Source organism: Pantherophis guttatus, chromosome 4, assembly GCF_059756535.1.
Source record: "Pantherophis guttatus breed Tessera chromosome 4, ASM5975653v1, whole genome shotgun sequence".
NCBI classification, from domain to species: domain Eukaryota; kingdom Metazoa; phylum Chordata; class Lepidosauria; order Squamata; family Colubridae; genus Pantherophis; species Pantherophis guttatus.
In genome coordinates this window covers 35,944,962-35,960,143 of record NC_142066.1, presented here as the reverse complement: position 1 = coordinate 35,960,143, position 15,182 = coordinate 35,944,962, and the positions used below count along the sequence as shown (strand labels likewise).

The 15,182-nt window shown below is 34.6% G+C and overlaps 1 protein-coding gene across 1 annotated transcript; it reads right to left on the bottom strand.

Moving 5' to 3' along the window:
- Positions 1-436: 436 nt before the first annotated feature.
- LOC148114002 (uncharacterized) lies at positions 437-13,988 on the bottom strand. Its single transcript, XM_087894507.1, has 10 exons — positions 13,967-13,988; positions 13,587-13,661; positions 10,198-10,476; positions 8,366-8,422; positions 6,454-6,534; positions 6,055-6,057; positions 4,714-4,771; positions 3,156-3,208; positions 906-937; positions 437-616 (listed from the first exon to the last, which is right to left on the bottom strand). The coding sequence occupies exons 1-10, from the start codon at positions 13,986-13,988 to the stop codon at positions 560-562; spliced, it is 717 nt and encodes a 238-aa protein (XP_087750633.1). The 3' UTR covers positions 437-559.
- Positions 13,989-15,182: the final 1,194 nt, after the last annotated feature.

Sequence of the window (15,182 nt, the reverse complement as noted above, 5' to 3'; positions counted from 1 at the left end):
ACAGCAATGCCACCTAGGCTGGTGGCTGCCCAGCTGGTTTCTTTCTTCCTTTTTTAAAAGGAAATTATATAATTATAGCCAAAAGAAAACAAAAAAAGTGGCTAAACTTCAAGCAACCTATAAACTACACGCTGGGCAAGGATCATAGCCATCACACAATTTCAGCATTACCATTAAAAGGGAATCTAGAAGTTAGAGATAACAAGGTTACAAAAGCTATTTTAATTTTTAAGTGGATTGTTTGTATAATATATTTGCATTTTGATGCTTTAACTTTGTAAGTATAAATGTGTAATCCATAGGATGTGCTGTGTAAGGCAGAAATTTCATTAAAAAGTGAAATATACTCAGAGTATTCAGATTTATTTATAAATGTGTGAGCAAGAAAAGGATGAGTAAAGTCATGGAGGGACAAAGGCTCCTTTCATTTGGATCTTCCTGGAACTATATGGTTTCCAAACTTCACAATTTTCTCCATAAATCTTTCACAAATCTCTGTCCATTTCAAGGCTATGGCGTCTATGCATGATGCAGTTGAACTCCTAAGGGAAAAAAATTCTTATACTGCAGCAACGGATGCATAAGATGTAAATTCTGTGTTCTGGCATGATGGTGCCTTTGAAATTAAAACAACAGGAAATTAAAGTTACTACAGCAAACTGTTATAGAAATAAGAGATTGCATATTTTCACAATTTTCTATCTAGAAATAATCTAAAGCGCACTATTATTTTTCAAATAAATTTCAGGTATAATGAAACTAGAGGAAAGAGAAACAACTAAGGGAAAATCCTATAAACAGAGGATTCCATATATACTATGGAATATAAATGAAGATTGAAATAAGTTTAATATGTTCTAACTATATTTAAGCCAATGAATAATAGAGTTAACTGTTATAATTACCTCAGTTTGAGGGAATCCCTCTAAGGTGGCATCTGAGAAATAAAGTACACACAGAGACCTATGTTATTAGGATAAAGTTTCTCCAAAGGAACCACAACCACAGTTAAAGTTGTTAGCACTCAAAGCTCAATTATGACAAAGGTTATAAATCTGTTTTATAATCCTATTCCTAATAACAATTACAGCAATCCTGGAAAAGGTTTTTTAAATAGGCTCTGAGAAAGATTTAAATTTGAAAACCCACTTTAAATGTAGGGGTGAACTTTGGAAAGTTTGTTCTGCTTATATCAAAATTAACTCTTTTCAAGATAAGATTATTAGCTACATGTATTCAGGTTTGATGCCATTTTGACCATCCAAGTTCTAATATATCTCCAGTTCCTTTCTCTTTTCATCTCTCCATTATCCAGAAAAAAAAAATAGAAATGTTAACTATTGCAATTTTTTAAAGATTCCACAAGTTAATAAAACTAATGGGAATATACAGTTCCCATGATTCTGTGCATCATATTGCCTTTTCTAAATAAAATGGTTGAAAGATGCAGATATATGAAAAATGCTTTCTCTATTTTTATTAAAGCTTCATTTCTGTATTTCATTCTTTATACAGGGAAGCCTTGGTGTATAACCATAATGGAGATTGATCATTAAGATAATAAGTCATGGCATTCATAAAGCAGGTCATCAATGTGACAGACCCAATTTTATGATATTTTTGTAGTAGTCATTAAGTGACCACTGAGATTGTAAATGACTGTCATAGTCATAGAGAAAATTACAAAATAATAAAGCAAATCCACTGTTTCATATTGACCAGTTTTGCCAAAAACTGGAAATTAATGCTAATTTTCAGAAAAACTGTTTTAAAATGCTGACCACAGGCTGTTACAAACAGCTCTAAATGTTGCAAAGTGCCTGACATATGGTCATGTGATCATGGGGAAGAGTGGCCATTGGAACTTTGGAAATAGGTTTTAAGTACCCCCAGATAAGTCCTTTATAACTTCAAAGAGTTGCTATGATGGTATTTGTAATGTTTCAGTTAATAAATTAAATTAATTCAAATGTATTTAACTTTTTAAAAAGTTTCTATAACTGAATTAAGTTTACTTAAATTTATTAAAATATATAGTCATAGACCAAATACAACCGCATTGTGTGCCCTGTTTAAACTCTATTAAGAAGCACAGCACATATACATTAAGCAGCCTTGAAAATGCAGTTAGCTGGCACATCAATAACACTGTTCTAATTCAAATTTATAAAAATACCTTGGTAGTAATTTTGGCTACTCTTCCCTTAACATTCCTGTGTACTTGCTCCAAGCCTCTACATGAAATTGGTTGTGTGACTTAAGAACTACACTTTGTAGAGTAATTCACAAAATTGTATAAATCAGGGGTGGGTAAATATGGCCCTTTTACAACCTGTGGACTTCAACTCCCAGAATTCCTGAGGCAGCCAAGCTTTTACCCACCCCTGGTATAAATAATCCCATTTCACCAAATCAGGTTTTGTGGTAATTGAAGAAACACATGAAATGGAAACTTTAATAAAAAAGAAATGACCACAAAAAATCAATATATTATCTTCTACTGAAGAAAAATCTAAATGAACTTATATTTAAATTCATTATCAGGACGATTTATTAAATTGATAAGTATTGAAGCTGCATGTTTGTTACCATGTAATGTAGTTATGCCACAGCTGAGCATTTTACATGGTACTTCAGAAGAGCCAATCCAAGAGCTCTGGATATCAAGATAGACTAATATATATTCTTTCATGCCCACCAGGGTTCCATCTGATTTATTTTTTTAAGAAATGATAAACAAACAAAGAAAAAAACCTGCCATATGCAAAAAAACAAAACAAAAACCTAGCTCTTTTATCCTGTGATTTAAAGGAGCACTTCTGAGACCCACAAAAGTTGGGTCCATGAACTAAGAATGAACATTCTGAAGTCTACTTTATTTTCTGATTTACGGGCTTTTGTGAAGAGTCTCACCCACCATGGCAGCCCTTTCCTGACTACAGTAATCAAATGCCGTTTAAATTCCAAAAGCACACACAACTATAAAACCTTGCCTATGTCTCTTAGATTATTGGAGGGTGGAGATGGACCTCCTTGAAGAGACAAGTTCTCTTTCCCCTCAAAATAATGTGTCAGATATTATCCCCTTTGATGCTTAGTGATTTGCGAATTTTATGCCCCTCATTTTTAAAGACAAAAGAATAATAAATTCTTACATAGAACATCTGCTCTCAGATGTTTTCTGTTGTTTCTTATGGGAAAGATTTTCCTGGGAAAAATATGAGATAACAGATTTATAATATTGCATATTTTCTTTCTTTACAAGTGAAAAAGACAGGAATTATATATATAATTTCTCCTTAGTCCAACTCACAATAAAATAGCACAATAAAATAGCACTGTTCCAATATTTAGAATAGAATGGAATGGAATGGAATGAAATGGAATGGAATGGAATAGAATAGAATAGAATAGAATAGAATAGAATAGAATAGAATAGAATAGAATAGAATAGAATAGAATAGAATAGAATAGAATAACAGAGTTGGAAAGGACCTTGGAGGTCTTGTAGTTCACCCTGCACTACTTCAGACAAATGGTTATCCAATCTCTTCTTAAAAACTTCCAGTGTTGGAGCATTTACAACTTCTGGAGACAAGTTGTTCCACTGATTAATTGTTCTGTCAGGAAATTTGAGGGCTTCTACAAAAATGAGGAGATCAATCTATTTTCCAAAGCACAAAAGGCATGACAAGAAACAATGGATAGAAACTAACTAAAGAGAGAAGCAACCTAGGACTAAGAAGAAATTTCCTAAGGGTGAAATCAATCAACCAATGGAATAGCTTGCCTTCAGAAGTTGTGGGTGCTCCATCACACACAAGCAACACAGTTACAAGATAATTTGAAATCTTTACAATCTAATACTCTAAGCTAACTCTTAAATGCTGAAGGTGCAGGATCTAAATACATAAACATAGAAACAGCATTGCAACCCTATTCCAAATTAATAAAATCAATTCTGCTAATTAGAACGTATATTTAAAAAGACATAAGAACTCTGACAAGAAACTCCTCCTCTATATTAACATTAAAACTCCTTCTCTGGCCTAATCCTGTCAAGAACAAGGAGAGATTCAATCTAGAAATAAGGGCAAATTGTCTGACAGTGAGAACAATTAACCTTGCCTTCGGAAGTTGTGGGAGCTTCATCACTGGAGAATTTCACAAAGAGATTGGACTTCCATTTGTCAGAAATGGTGTAGAGTGCTTGGGTGTGTGTGTGTGAGAGGGGGCTTGGGTGTGTGTGTGTGTGAGGGGGTTGGACTAGATGACCTACAATGTCCCTTCCAACTCTGTTAATCTCTATGATCTGTTAATTTCTGTTGTTTCTCTGATGACTGCATTTCTCTGGTTTTGTTATCACAGCTAAATAGCCTGTTAAATGGTTCTTGGCTGTCTGCCCAAAGCTATTAACTGAAGGGAGAGAGAAGAGAAAAAAACCCCGCTCTTTCACTTTATTCTCTCCCCCTCAGTTTTAAAGGGGCTAGAATTTTTCTGCTGAGGAAATGGCTATGTGGTTGTTTCTTCTTTTTCTTTTCCCTTCCTTTGGTTAATTACAAACAAGCGGGAACGTCTGAGGTGTATGTGAGCTACTGGAACGTTAGGCAGGCAGGTAGGCAACCTTGACTATTCCACAAAAAGTTAATAAATGGTTCTCCCAAACCAGTGAGAACTGGCTGAATCCCACCACTGTTTATTATGAAATATTACCCATTATCAGTAGGAATGGTCTGAGGATTTGATTTTTTCTTCTTTAACAGACAACACACTGTGAAAACAAAAAGAGGAAAAAAGAGTAAGGATTTTCTTGCCTAAGAAAATAGGCAAGAACATCATCATTTGAACTGTTATTAATGATGAATTACTTTTGAAAGTCCCTGTGATTTAAAAATGAGAAGATGGAAGCAATATATATTTCAAATAATCTTCTCTGGTGATAAATTTACCAATTGCATCATTATCTGTAGTTATTATATGGATCTTTTCTTTTCTTTTTGTTAGTTACTCTGTTTTCTTTCACACAATGGAATGAGTTTCTGTTACTTGCCTCAACTCCTGCCTACCTAGCCATTTGAAAACATGCAAATGCGAGTAGATAAATAGGTACACATTTGTGGGAAAAGAAACAGTGTTCCATGCACCTCAGCATAGAGTCATGTTGGCCTGTTGACCATGGAAATGTCTTCAGACAATGCTGGCTGCCTTGGCTAAGAAACAGAGATGAGTATACACACACACACAAACCACAGACTCAGAAATTCTGGACAGGGAAAACCTTGAGTTTGATCTTGACTTGACCTTTTCATTGTATCTCTCTCTCTCTCTTTCTCTTTCTCTTTCTCTTTCTCTCTCTCTCCCTCGCTCCCCCTCCCCCTCTCTCTTTATTTTTCATCAATTAATAAATAAATAAATAATTTAATTATTTTGGAATTTATTGAAAGAGAAATCTCTCATTCACAATCAAATACCTAACATGTAGGATATTATGGTTTTTCTCTCCTTGTTCAAAAGGAGAAGGAAGGGAGGGTGGGCAAGGGTCCTGCGAGGCTCCCTTTCTCAGGAAGAGTCTGGCCTGGTTGCCGTCCAATCCAGTGACTCCCAAGATGGAGGGGCTTCCCAGGCTCATTGGCGGGTGCTCTGGTCAGTCAGCACTCAGATGATTGGAGCAGAGAGGAGCAGAGGGGAATGGGAGGCCTCATGCCACCATACCATAGAGTGGGAATCCCAGCTGCCCTGGCTGGGATTTGGAAGCCACAGAGGCAGAGTTTGGGGGAGAGAAAGAAATACTTCTGTTGTTTCTGCTTTTGACTGCATGCAAGGAAAGCAGCAGAAGCAGCAGAAGTCTTTCTTTCTCTCCCCCAAACTCTGCCTCTGCAGCTTCCAAACCCCAGCCAGGGCAGCAGCTGCTCTGGGAGTGTGCTTCCTACTCTATGGTGATGGCTGGAGTTGGAGCCTGCCAGGAGGGCTGGCCCAGGCCGTGGCTTATGTGCGGGTGCTGGTGGTGGGTGCCAGTGGCATTGGCTACTAGCTCCTCAAGGACCTGTGGCTCACTGGCTTTGCCCATATTGACATGGTGAAGCCTAGGAGGCGCATGAATGGGGGGTGGGGACAGGCACTCACGCAGCTTGGTGCCTTCGGGCCACTTGTGTTCTATACACACCCCATGAGAGGGGAGGGGTTTGATGGCAGCACATGAAGGTAGCCTCTCTCTGCTGGATTCCCAGCTGTGAGTGTGCAGGCCGCCTGGGGCTGCCTGCACCCCCGAAATAATAAGACCTCCCAATAATAAAGCCAAGCCCTTATTTTGGGGTTCAAAAGAAAATAAGACCCTGTCTTATTTTTGGGGAAACATGGTAAATTTATGTATCAGCAGTGATGATTACATTAATACAGAACAACAGAATATATTTGGTAACACAAATGTATTCTTTTCCTGCCACCATCACTCACCTTTCTTTACCAGATAAGTCAAGGCAGCCAGAATCAGAATGGCAAAACTTAGACATCCCAATATTATCCAACTATTCTTCCCTACATAAAGGAAAAATAATTCCAATTAAATAAAGAAGAAAAAATGTCCCTCCTTGATTCTCACTACAAGGTAGAGTTAGCATTTTGTAACCCAGGCCCAATCCTCTTCTCTGTTTTTTCTTTAAAATATTCAAGCTATTTAGTTTGCCCTTTTTTTTTACAGTTCTGTTCTCTTTTCTTTTATTAACTGAATAGAGAAACCAGATCAAAGAGGGAACAATATACAAACTTATCAAGAAATAAAATTTATACACACACATGTATATGTATATGCATATGTATATATGTTTTCATAGATTTTCACGGGTAGAGGTACAAGAGGCCAAGACTTGCATTGTATTTATATAAAAGGTATAATTTTATATTTTTAATATACTGTATGTGTGTGTATACACACACACACATACTATCTATCTATCTATCTATCTATCTATCTATCTATCTATCTATCTATCTATCTATCTAGGTCTTTGGTTATTCGGGTTTTCTCCGAATGCAAAGACCTACATACAAACACCTGCGAAAACCTCAGAAAACATATATACCTTTTGCTATTGCCAAGGTGAAATAGAAGCCTATTTTTTTCCTTTTTATATTTCTATAATATTATATGTCTTGATTCATTGTATTATTACAATATATGCAGGTTTATATCAGGGGTGAAATCCAGCAGGTTCTGACAGGTTCTGGAGAACCAGTAGCGGAAATTTTGAGTACTATGGAGAACCAGCAAATACCACCTCTGGCTGGCCCCAGAGTGGGATAGGAATGGAGATTTTGCAGTATCCTTCCCCTGCCATGCCACCAAGCCATGCCCACAGAACTGGTAGTAAAAAAAATTGGATTTCACCACTGGCTTATATAATATAATTAAAGATCATTGACATTCTATTATTTAGATAGCTTAAGGTATTGAAAATAGAGAAAAAAGAAAAATGGTCTGTCAATATTAAATATAATTTAAGATATCAATATTTCAAGAAAAAACCATTTAGCTTTTTTATCCAAAGTTGTATATTCCACTACAATTTGCATTAAACTATTTGCTAGATGATAAAAGCTTTTATCTTAAGATAATTATTTCCTATTAAAGTCTTCATTCCATTGCTAATTTCTATGTGAGTTTAAGTATCTATTTACATATTAATAAAAGAAAAAGGTAGGTAAACAACAGATTGAACAAGAACAGAAATACTAAAAATATGAAAATGAAAACAAACCATTGGGTTTCTAACTTTCCCCTAATTCATTATTCCATTTAACAATTATTTATATAGATAATTGAGACATTACCAAATGTCTCAATTTCCAAGGCTGAAAATTCCATAGGAAAAAAAGAGCCCATGAAGGAAAGTTTCCACTAAGGGTAGTCATCCAAAATGTGGTACCACAAAATTTATTTTCGATCAGTCAGACCCTTATTTGTACAAATGGAATCAGTTTTTTATTTGCTAAATTAGGATTATCCTTGTCTGCTAAGTAGCACATGATAATTCTGAATATTAATGGAAATCAACAAAAAGTTTTTATGATCCTTTCAGTGCAGTTAGGCACAATAGAGTCCTCTTGTTGAAAGAGAGGTACATTTCCAGTGGAATCCATGATATTTTAAGGATACCGGGTTTCCCTGAACATAATACCCTGTCTTATATTTTTTTGAACCCTGAAATAAGCACTTGGCCTTATTGCCATGCGTTCAAAAGCCTGATTGGGCTTATTATCAGGAGATGTCATATTTTGGGAGAAACAGGATAGTAGAATAAATACCAAAAGTATACCTCATTAAAACCTTCAGTATAAAAATCTTTCTCCAATTAATATTTTAACTCACCAATTAAACTTGAAATCCGATTGATACCATCATGTTCACCGGAATAGAAGTTATCTTCTACTCCAAAAGAAAACAAAAAAGTAAGATCACAAAGAGGCTAAGAATAGAGGAAAATCTCCATGCTGCTGTCAGATATTCTAATAATAATAAGATAACCTTCCTTTGGAGACACTATTTCACTGCCACCTTCCCCATTTTGGTCAATTTAAATCAGATAATATTATCTGAAACCATACTCAAACTTAGATAGATTTGAAGTTGATCCTCTTTCCTTAAAAATTGGTTTTACATTTTATACATGCTTGCAAATATTTCTACCTTGGGCATTAACACTTCTATTAGAGCTAAAGTGTGTTTGTTTTTAGTATATTTTTCATTTTTTCTTTTTTTTATAGAAACTTTATTGAGGTTTTTTACAAACAAAACAGAAATAAAAAAAATAAAAATAAAAAAAGAAGAACAAAACATTCAGACAAAGACATAAAACATATAAGTATTATAACATTTTCAATTACTATCAGATGTACAGTGTTTTAACTATTTACATAAATAATACTTAGTGATATTTCAACTCACTTTTAATCAATATTTAGCACACCTTTAGGTCTTCCTTTCATTTTATCATGCAACCACTTATACCACCTTTCCCACACCAAATAATAAACTATCTTCTCATCATTTAATTCATAGGTTAATTTAGTCATCTCTGCGCACTCGAGTATTTTCTTAATTATAAGCTCTTCTGGTGGTTGAGTTTTCTCTTTCCAGTACTGTGCATATGCCAATCTGGCTGCTGTAATTATATGGATCATTAAATGTATCATTTCCTTTCTATATGGCTTCTTTATTATTCCCAGGAGGAAAATCTCTGGTGTTAATTCAATATCTTCATCTATTATTTCATATAACCACCTCCTAATTTTATTCCAGTATCCTTTTGCTTCCTGGCATGTCCACCACATGTGAAAGAAGGCGCCTTGACCATGGCCGCATTTCCAACAATTGGGGTGTATATTGGGGTATATTTTTGCTAGTCTGGACGGGGCTAAATACCATCTATGGAACATTTTGTCATGATTTTCCTTGTATGCCACCGCTCTGGTCAATTTAAGATTCCTGTTCCATGCCTCCTCCCATTCTCCAAAATTTATATCACGCCCTGTATTTTTCTCCCATGCAATTATTTGGTTCTTTGTGACATCTTCAAACTTATCGTCGCCTAGTAAGTAATTGTATAGTTTTGCCAAGATCTTTTTATTTGTTCCCAACAGGACTTTATCCAATCCATTTGGTCCAAATTCTAAACTGTATTGTTCTTTATCTGTCTGGTATCTGGATTTCACTTGTAAGTAAGTCCACCAATCTAAGATTATTCCTTGCTCTCGTAAGGTGTCATTTGATTTAAGCCTCCCTCCTTCATCTAAAATATCTTTATATCTGCCCATTTTCTCCCTCTCCCATCTATTGGGGTGGGTCAGGGATTTTTCATTTTTTCATTTCATTTTATTAGATTTCTATACCGCCCTACTCCCGAAGGACTCAGGGCGGTGCATAGCCAAACAATAAAAACACATACAATACAAAATTTAAAAATAGAATAAAATCAAATTAAATAATTTAATAAGTATATACAGTGTGGTGAGCAACACCTCCCTTGTAAATACATTTTGGTGTTTCTATGGCCTGTTGAAATCAGTAGAAAAGTCAGCAGCACAGTTGTGATTAACAGCATATTTTAAAAGTCAATTGGAAAATACATGAAGTCCTCCACAAACTAATATTGTATTTCTAATCTTAGCAGTTTTCAGAAGCTTATTAATGTTAATTCTTACCTGGAGGGACAGTCAGATTCCAGAATGGACTGAGAGCAGACTTCTGTTGGTTTAATCCCTCTTTATGTTCGTACCCACAGGAATATTGTCCAATCGAGTGTTGTGCAATATTAAATGTATATATAGCCATGTTGGATATTGGTTTTTGGCCAAAAGCAAGGGTCTTATCTTTGCAGTAAAAAAATCTTGTTATATTATTCTTTGTAGATAGCATACACAACAGTGAAACAGTATCAACAGATCCTGCTTTGTGAAACAGTTCAGGAGCTGGAAGTTCACCTAAACAAAGAAACAGACCAAAAACGAAACTAATGCCAGACTAAATATTGATATTTTGTGAAGAATTACAAATATTTTGAGGTAGAATGGACACATCTATTAGTTTTTCTCTCATTTTCTTATTTTTCCATATGTAATTTCAGGATTGGTTTTTACCCAGATTTATTTGACTGTTTTGAAGAAATATTTTTAGATTCATTTGTGGAATCACTCCGCACAGTTTAATAAACATACCTGCCCTTACATACAAAGTCTTATCAATTATTTCATTTTATTAACCATTTTCCATATTATTAATTTAACTTATTATTAATTTATGCATATCTATCTTTTATAGGTTTTCTTCTACCATCTCTTTCTCTATATATATCTCCCTCTCTCAAACACACTTGCTCACATATCATCATCTTTTCATTTTTAATATTTTTATTACACTTATAATGACTAGCATAGCTAAATCTAGAAATGTTCTGTTCTTTAAAATTCAGTATCTACTTTAACTGATACAAATATATGGTCAACACAACATTAGAGTGAACACACCATTTCTTCTTTGACATAGTAGGATTACCATGTTGCTTCCCTTGAAGATGGACATGGAATCAAATAATTTTTTTTTCAGATCCTTCAATTCTTATCCTGCAGACACTATCAATATCACATTGAGATCTCCCTTCCTCCCTCCCTCTCTCCCTCTCTCTTTCCAAATCTCATTCTCTCTCTTTTCCAATGCAAAGTAATTCAAAGCAATCTTAACTTTCTTTTAAACTGCCCATTTAGTATTAAAAATATGACAGCATAAAAATTACCAAGCAATAATTATTATTGTATGGATCATATAAAAGAACCTAAAATTATTTTTACAATTAGACACTTCATCTAGGACATATATTACCTATTACTGTTGCCAATCCTTGTCCATTTATTCATTTTTAATAGTAGTCCTGGATGACTCCAGTATATATATTTATGTGTATATATTCAGTATATACATTGAATATATATATATATATATTCTCAGGTTTTCGCGGGTGTTTGTATGTAGGTCTTTGGTTATTCGGGTCTTCTCCCACGTAAAATTGGAAGTGTCTTGGCGACGTTTTGACGAACTCTCATTCGTCATCTTCAGGCTGGTGTTCTCAGCTTCGTGCTTCCATATAATATATATATATATATATATATAAAACATTTTATTTTCTTGATACATCTCAAGATGTATCAGAACTAATCTAGAATCCTAACACATAAAATATCTTTGATTTCTGTGTTGATTAAATAGAACAAAGTATTATGCTGTGTTGAAAGCCCCTGTTTAAAAGAAGAGGATTTTATCTTAAAGGAGAAGGATTTATTTATTTATTTATTTTTAAAGACTTGTACCACTTAAGGACTGGAATAATTGATTTAGTTGCTGGAAAAGTATAAAGTGAAAGTTTTATGGGAGGGGGGGGGAAGAAAAAAATGGCTGGCTTTTTTGAAAGTGATGAAGGCTTACCACTATATAAATCAGTAAATACACAAATTCTGACTGTGGATCTCTTTAAAGAAATTTTAGAATCATTTACCTCCATGATAGTGGAAAGAATGGAAGGGTTTTTCAAGAAGGATTTTACTCAAACTTGCAACAAAGATACAAGAAAAGATACTGTATAGGTATTTCAGATGTCAAATAATAGTGAGTTGTTGAATGAAGAGGTGGGAGAAACAATCCAGTTCAATGTGCCTTTGGAAAATGGAATGGACGTTTTTCAAATTAAGAAGGAAAGGCTGAGAGATTTGAAGGAGTGTAACCAAGAAATACTGAGAGAGATTTCTCCAGAGGCTATGACACAGTTAACTGGAAAATTGTCACAACTTTTTTGTAAAAATGGACTCTCAATCGCAGTTAAAGAGGTGCGTTTACTGAAAGGAACTACTTTGCGAAGAGAACAAGATTTTAAAGTACAGCAATTTCAGCAAATTCAAGAACTTATACAAATAAAAGAAGGCGGAGGAATAAGACTGAAGAAGAAGGTTCGCAAAAAAGTCAGGAAAAAATGGAGATGGAAAAATTATAACTCTCCTTGTTGGGGAGGATAGTAATAGTGAAAATGAATGACTGTACCTGTATTTAGGAATATGATTTGCTTTGAAAAGCTATATTATAGTGAAAATGAATGATTTACTTATATTTAGGGACATGATTTGTTCTGAAAAGTTATATTAAGTAATGCTATGTTTGAATTGTTATGGGCCACTGACCAAACTTTCACTTTTGTCTTGAAGTATATTTCAAGGAATGCTTTGTTGAAGAATTTATATAAGCTGATGGGTTAAAAGAAAAATATTGTGGATGTAAAAGTTATGGACAGTGTAGATCATTTAATACAAGTTTATGGGTTAGAAGAAGGATATTACTTAAACCTTTATACTTTGTTTTAAATTACATTAATGTTATATTGAAGAATTTTTTGTTGAAGAATAAATATAAATTTGTGGGTTATAAGGAAAATATAAGTGGTGCAAGGGTTGAGGGAAGGTTTTTACAATATTTTTTATAGATATTAAATAGTGAAGAGGGTATTTGACTACATGTAGTGGATTTGTAGAGAATAAGATGAATAAATTTATGTAAAGCTATTAAGTAAGGAATGTTTCCAGGAAGAATTAACGTAAGTGTATGGGATAAAAAGTAAAGATAAGGTTCTTACAATATATTTTATTTGAGATTGGTTAAAATATTTTGTTAATGTGTTAATATATGTAAGGGTTGGAAATGTGATGGTTAATTGTAATTGGGCTAATGTGTAATACTGGAAGAAAGAAGACTTGCTTATTATTGAGGAATGGACAAGAACGAAGGTGGATTGATTACTTTCAAGCAATAATTGGTTTAATTAGTTATATTTAGATTTGAACAAGGGGAGTTAAAGTGCAAGAGGGAGATAACTTTATAGATAGTTAGCCTATGTTATTTTTATGTTTGTTAAATGCTATATACCCTGTGTTGGCTCTGGGAAGTCCGGGGTGGGGGGAGGGTTGGGGCAGGAGGGGAGAGGAGGGAGGGAAAAATATGTGTAATTTTTTTTTAAAAAAAAAACTTTTTAATAAAAAAAATAGAACAAACTTACCTGTTGGGTTGCAGAGTTCCAAAGATTGACTGCTGATAAGCTGAATCAAGAAATAATAGGTAGCAAATAAAATATCTGTAATAACAGCAATGGGAAAAACCCAATCAGTATTTGGCAAAAGAAAAAAGAAAAAAAAACCCAAGAAGAATGAGAATTTATAAGTCCCCTAAACCTATTGAATAGCATAATATCTATTTGATTAAATGACTGATAATGAAGAGACATTTCTCCTACATTTGTAACAAAAATAGATAAACATTTTTTTAAACAGTATCAAAATTTAAGGAGGAATCACATATACGCTGGAAGAAATGAAAGAATATATTTTCTCAACCTTGAAGTCTCCCACCCTCTTTCCATCAGGCTTTTAGAAGACTTACTGAGAAGCCAGTAGAGGATCATCAGGATGATTTTGCTATCGTTCAGCTGATGCAACTCTTTTTCTCTTCCACACCACTGTCCTTTCCCCAGACTCATGGAAGAACAAGAAATGAGAACCTCTGTAGCACGCTTGGCTACGTTCCCTCTCCAGTGTGCACACCCACATGTGACTACATCTAGGAGATAATCTATGCATTTATGCATTTTCTAGACTATGTATTATCGTGTGTGTGTGTGTGTGTGTGTGTGTGTGTGTGTGTGTGTGTGTTTTAAATACTTATATCTTTTGAGTTATTGCTGTTAGATATTTCTGAATTATCTTCTGAATCGTTGTGTAAGTGAAATGGACAATCTCTAAATTTGATACTTTATATAAAAAACAGGATAAATAATATAAAGCACAATGTTTGGGTTAAGCTTCTCTTAACCCAAACATTGTTATATGAATGTGCTATAGTTCCAAAAAGAGCAATATACTGTACTCTTATAAACTTTTAATACTTCAGTACTCGGAATTCACAAATATAGAATGTGTTTGAATAAAGATTACTTTTATTTCTTTCCCCATTATCCTTTTAAATTGCTTGGCTTTAAAAGCAAATTTGAGTTGTAAAGATTCAGCAACTGTCCTGGCTTCATTAAGAAATGTTATCATGGCAGTGAGTAGGTGAAAGAATGAGAGAGATCAGTATGGCCTCTAGCAGCTTGCTGGGTGATGTGGAAACATAAAAAAGCAATAGCAATAGTAATAGAACTTAGATTTATATACCGCTTCACAGTGTTTTATAGCCCTCTCTAAGCAGTTTGCAGTCAGCCTCTTGTCCCCAGCAATCTGGGTCCTCATTTTACCCACTTTGGAAAGGATGGAAGGCTGAGTCAACTTTGAGCCTGGTGAGATTCGATCTGTCAAACTGCTGGCAGCCAGTGATCAGCAGAAGCTCTATATCAATATTGCATTCAATGCAGCCATAATTTTACCTTCATCTCCTATGATACACTAATGCATTCATCCTTTCATGATTCATTGCTCAGAACAGAAGAAGCTAAAGCTTTTAAAATGTTAACTACTATACCAGTGGTGAAATCCTGCCAGTTCTGTCCAGCTTGCGCGAACTGGTAGCGGTGATGGAGTGTGGTTTGGTGAACCGGTAGCGGCGGCAGTGTGAGGCTCTGCCCACTCACCCATATGTCATTACTTCCTGGTTTTAACCTTCT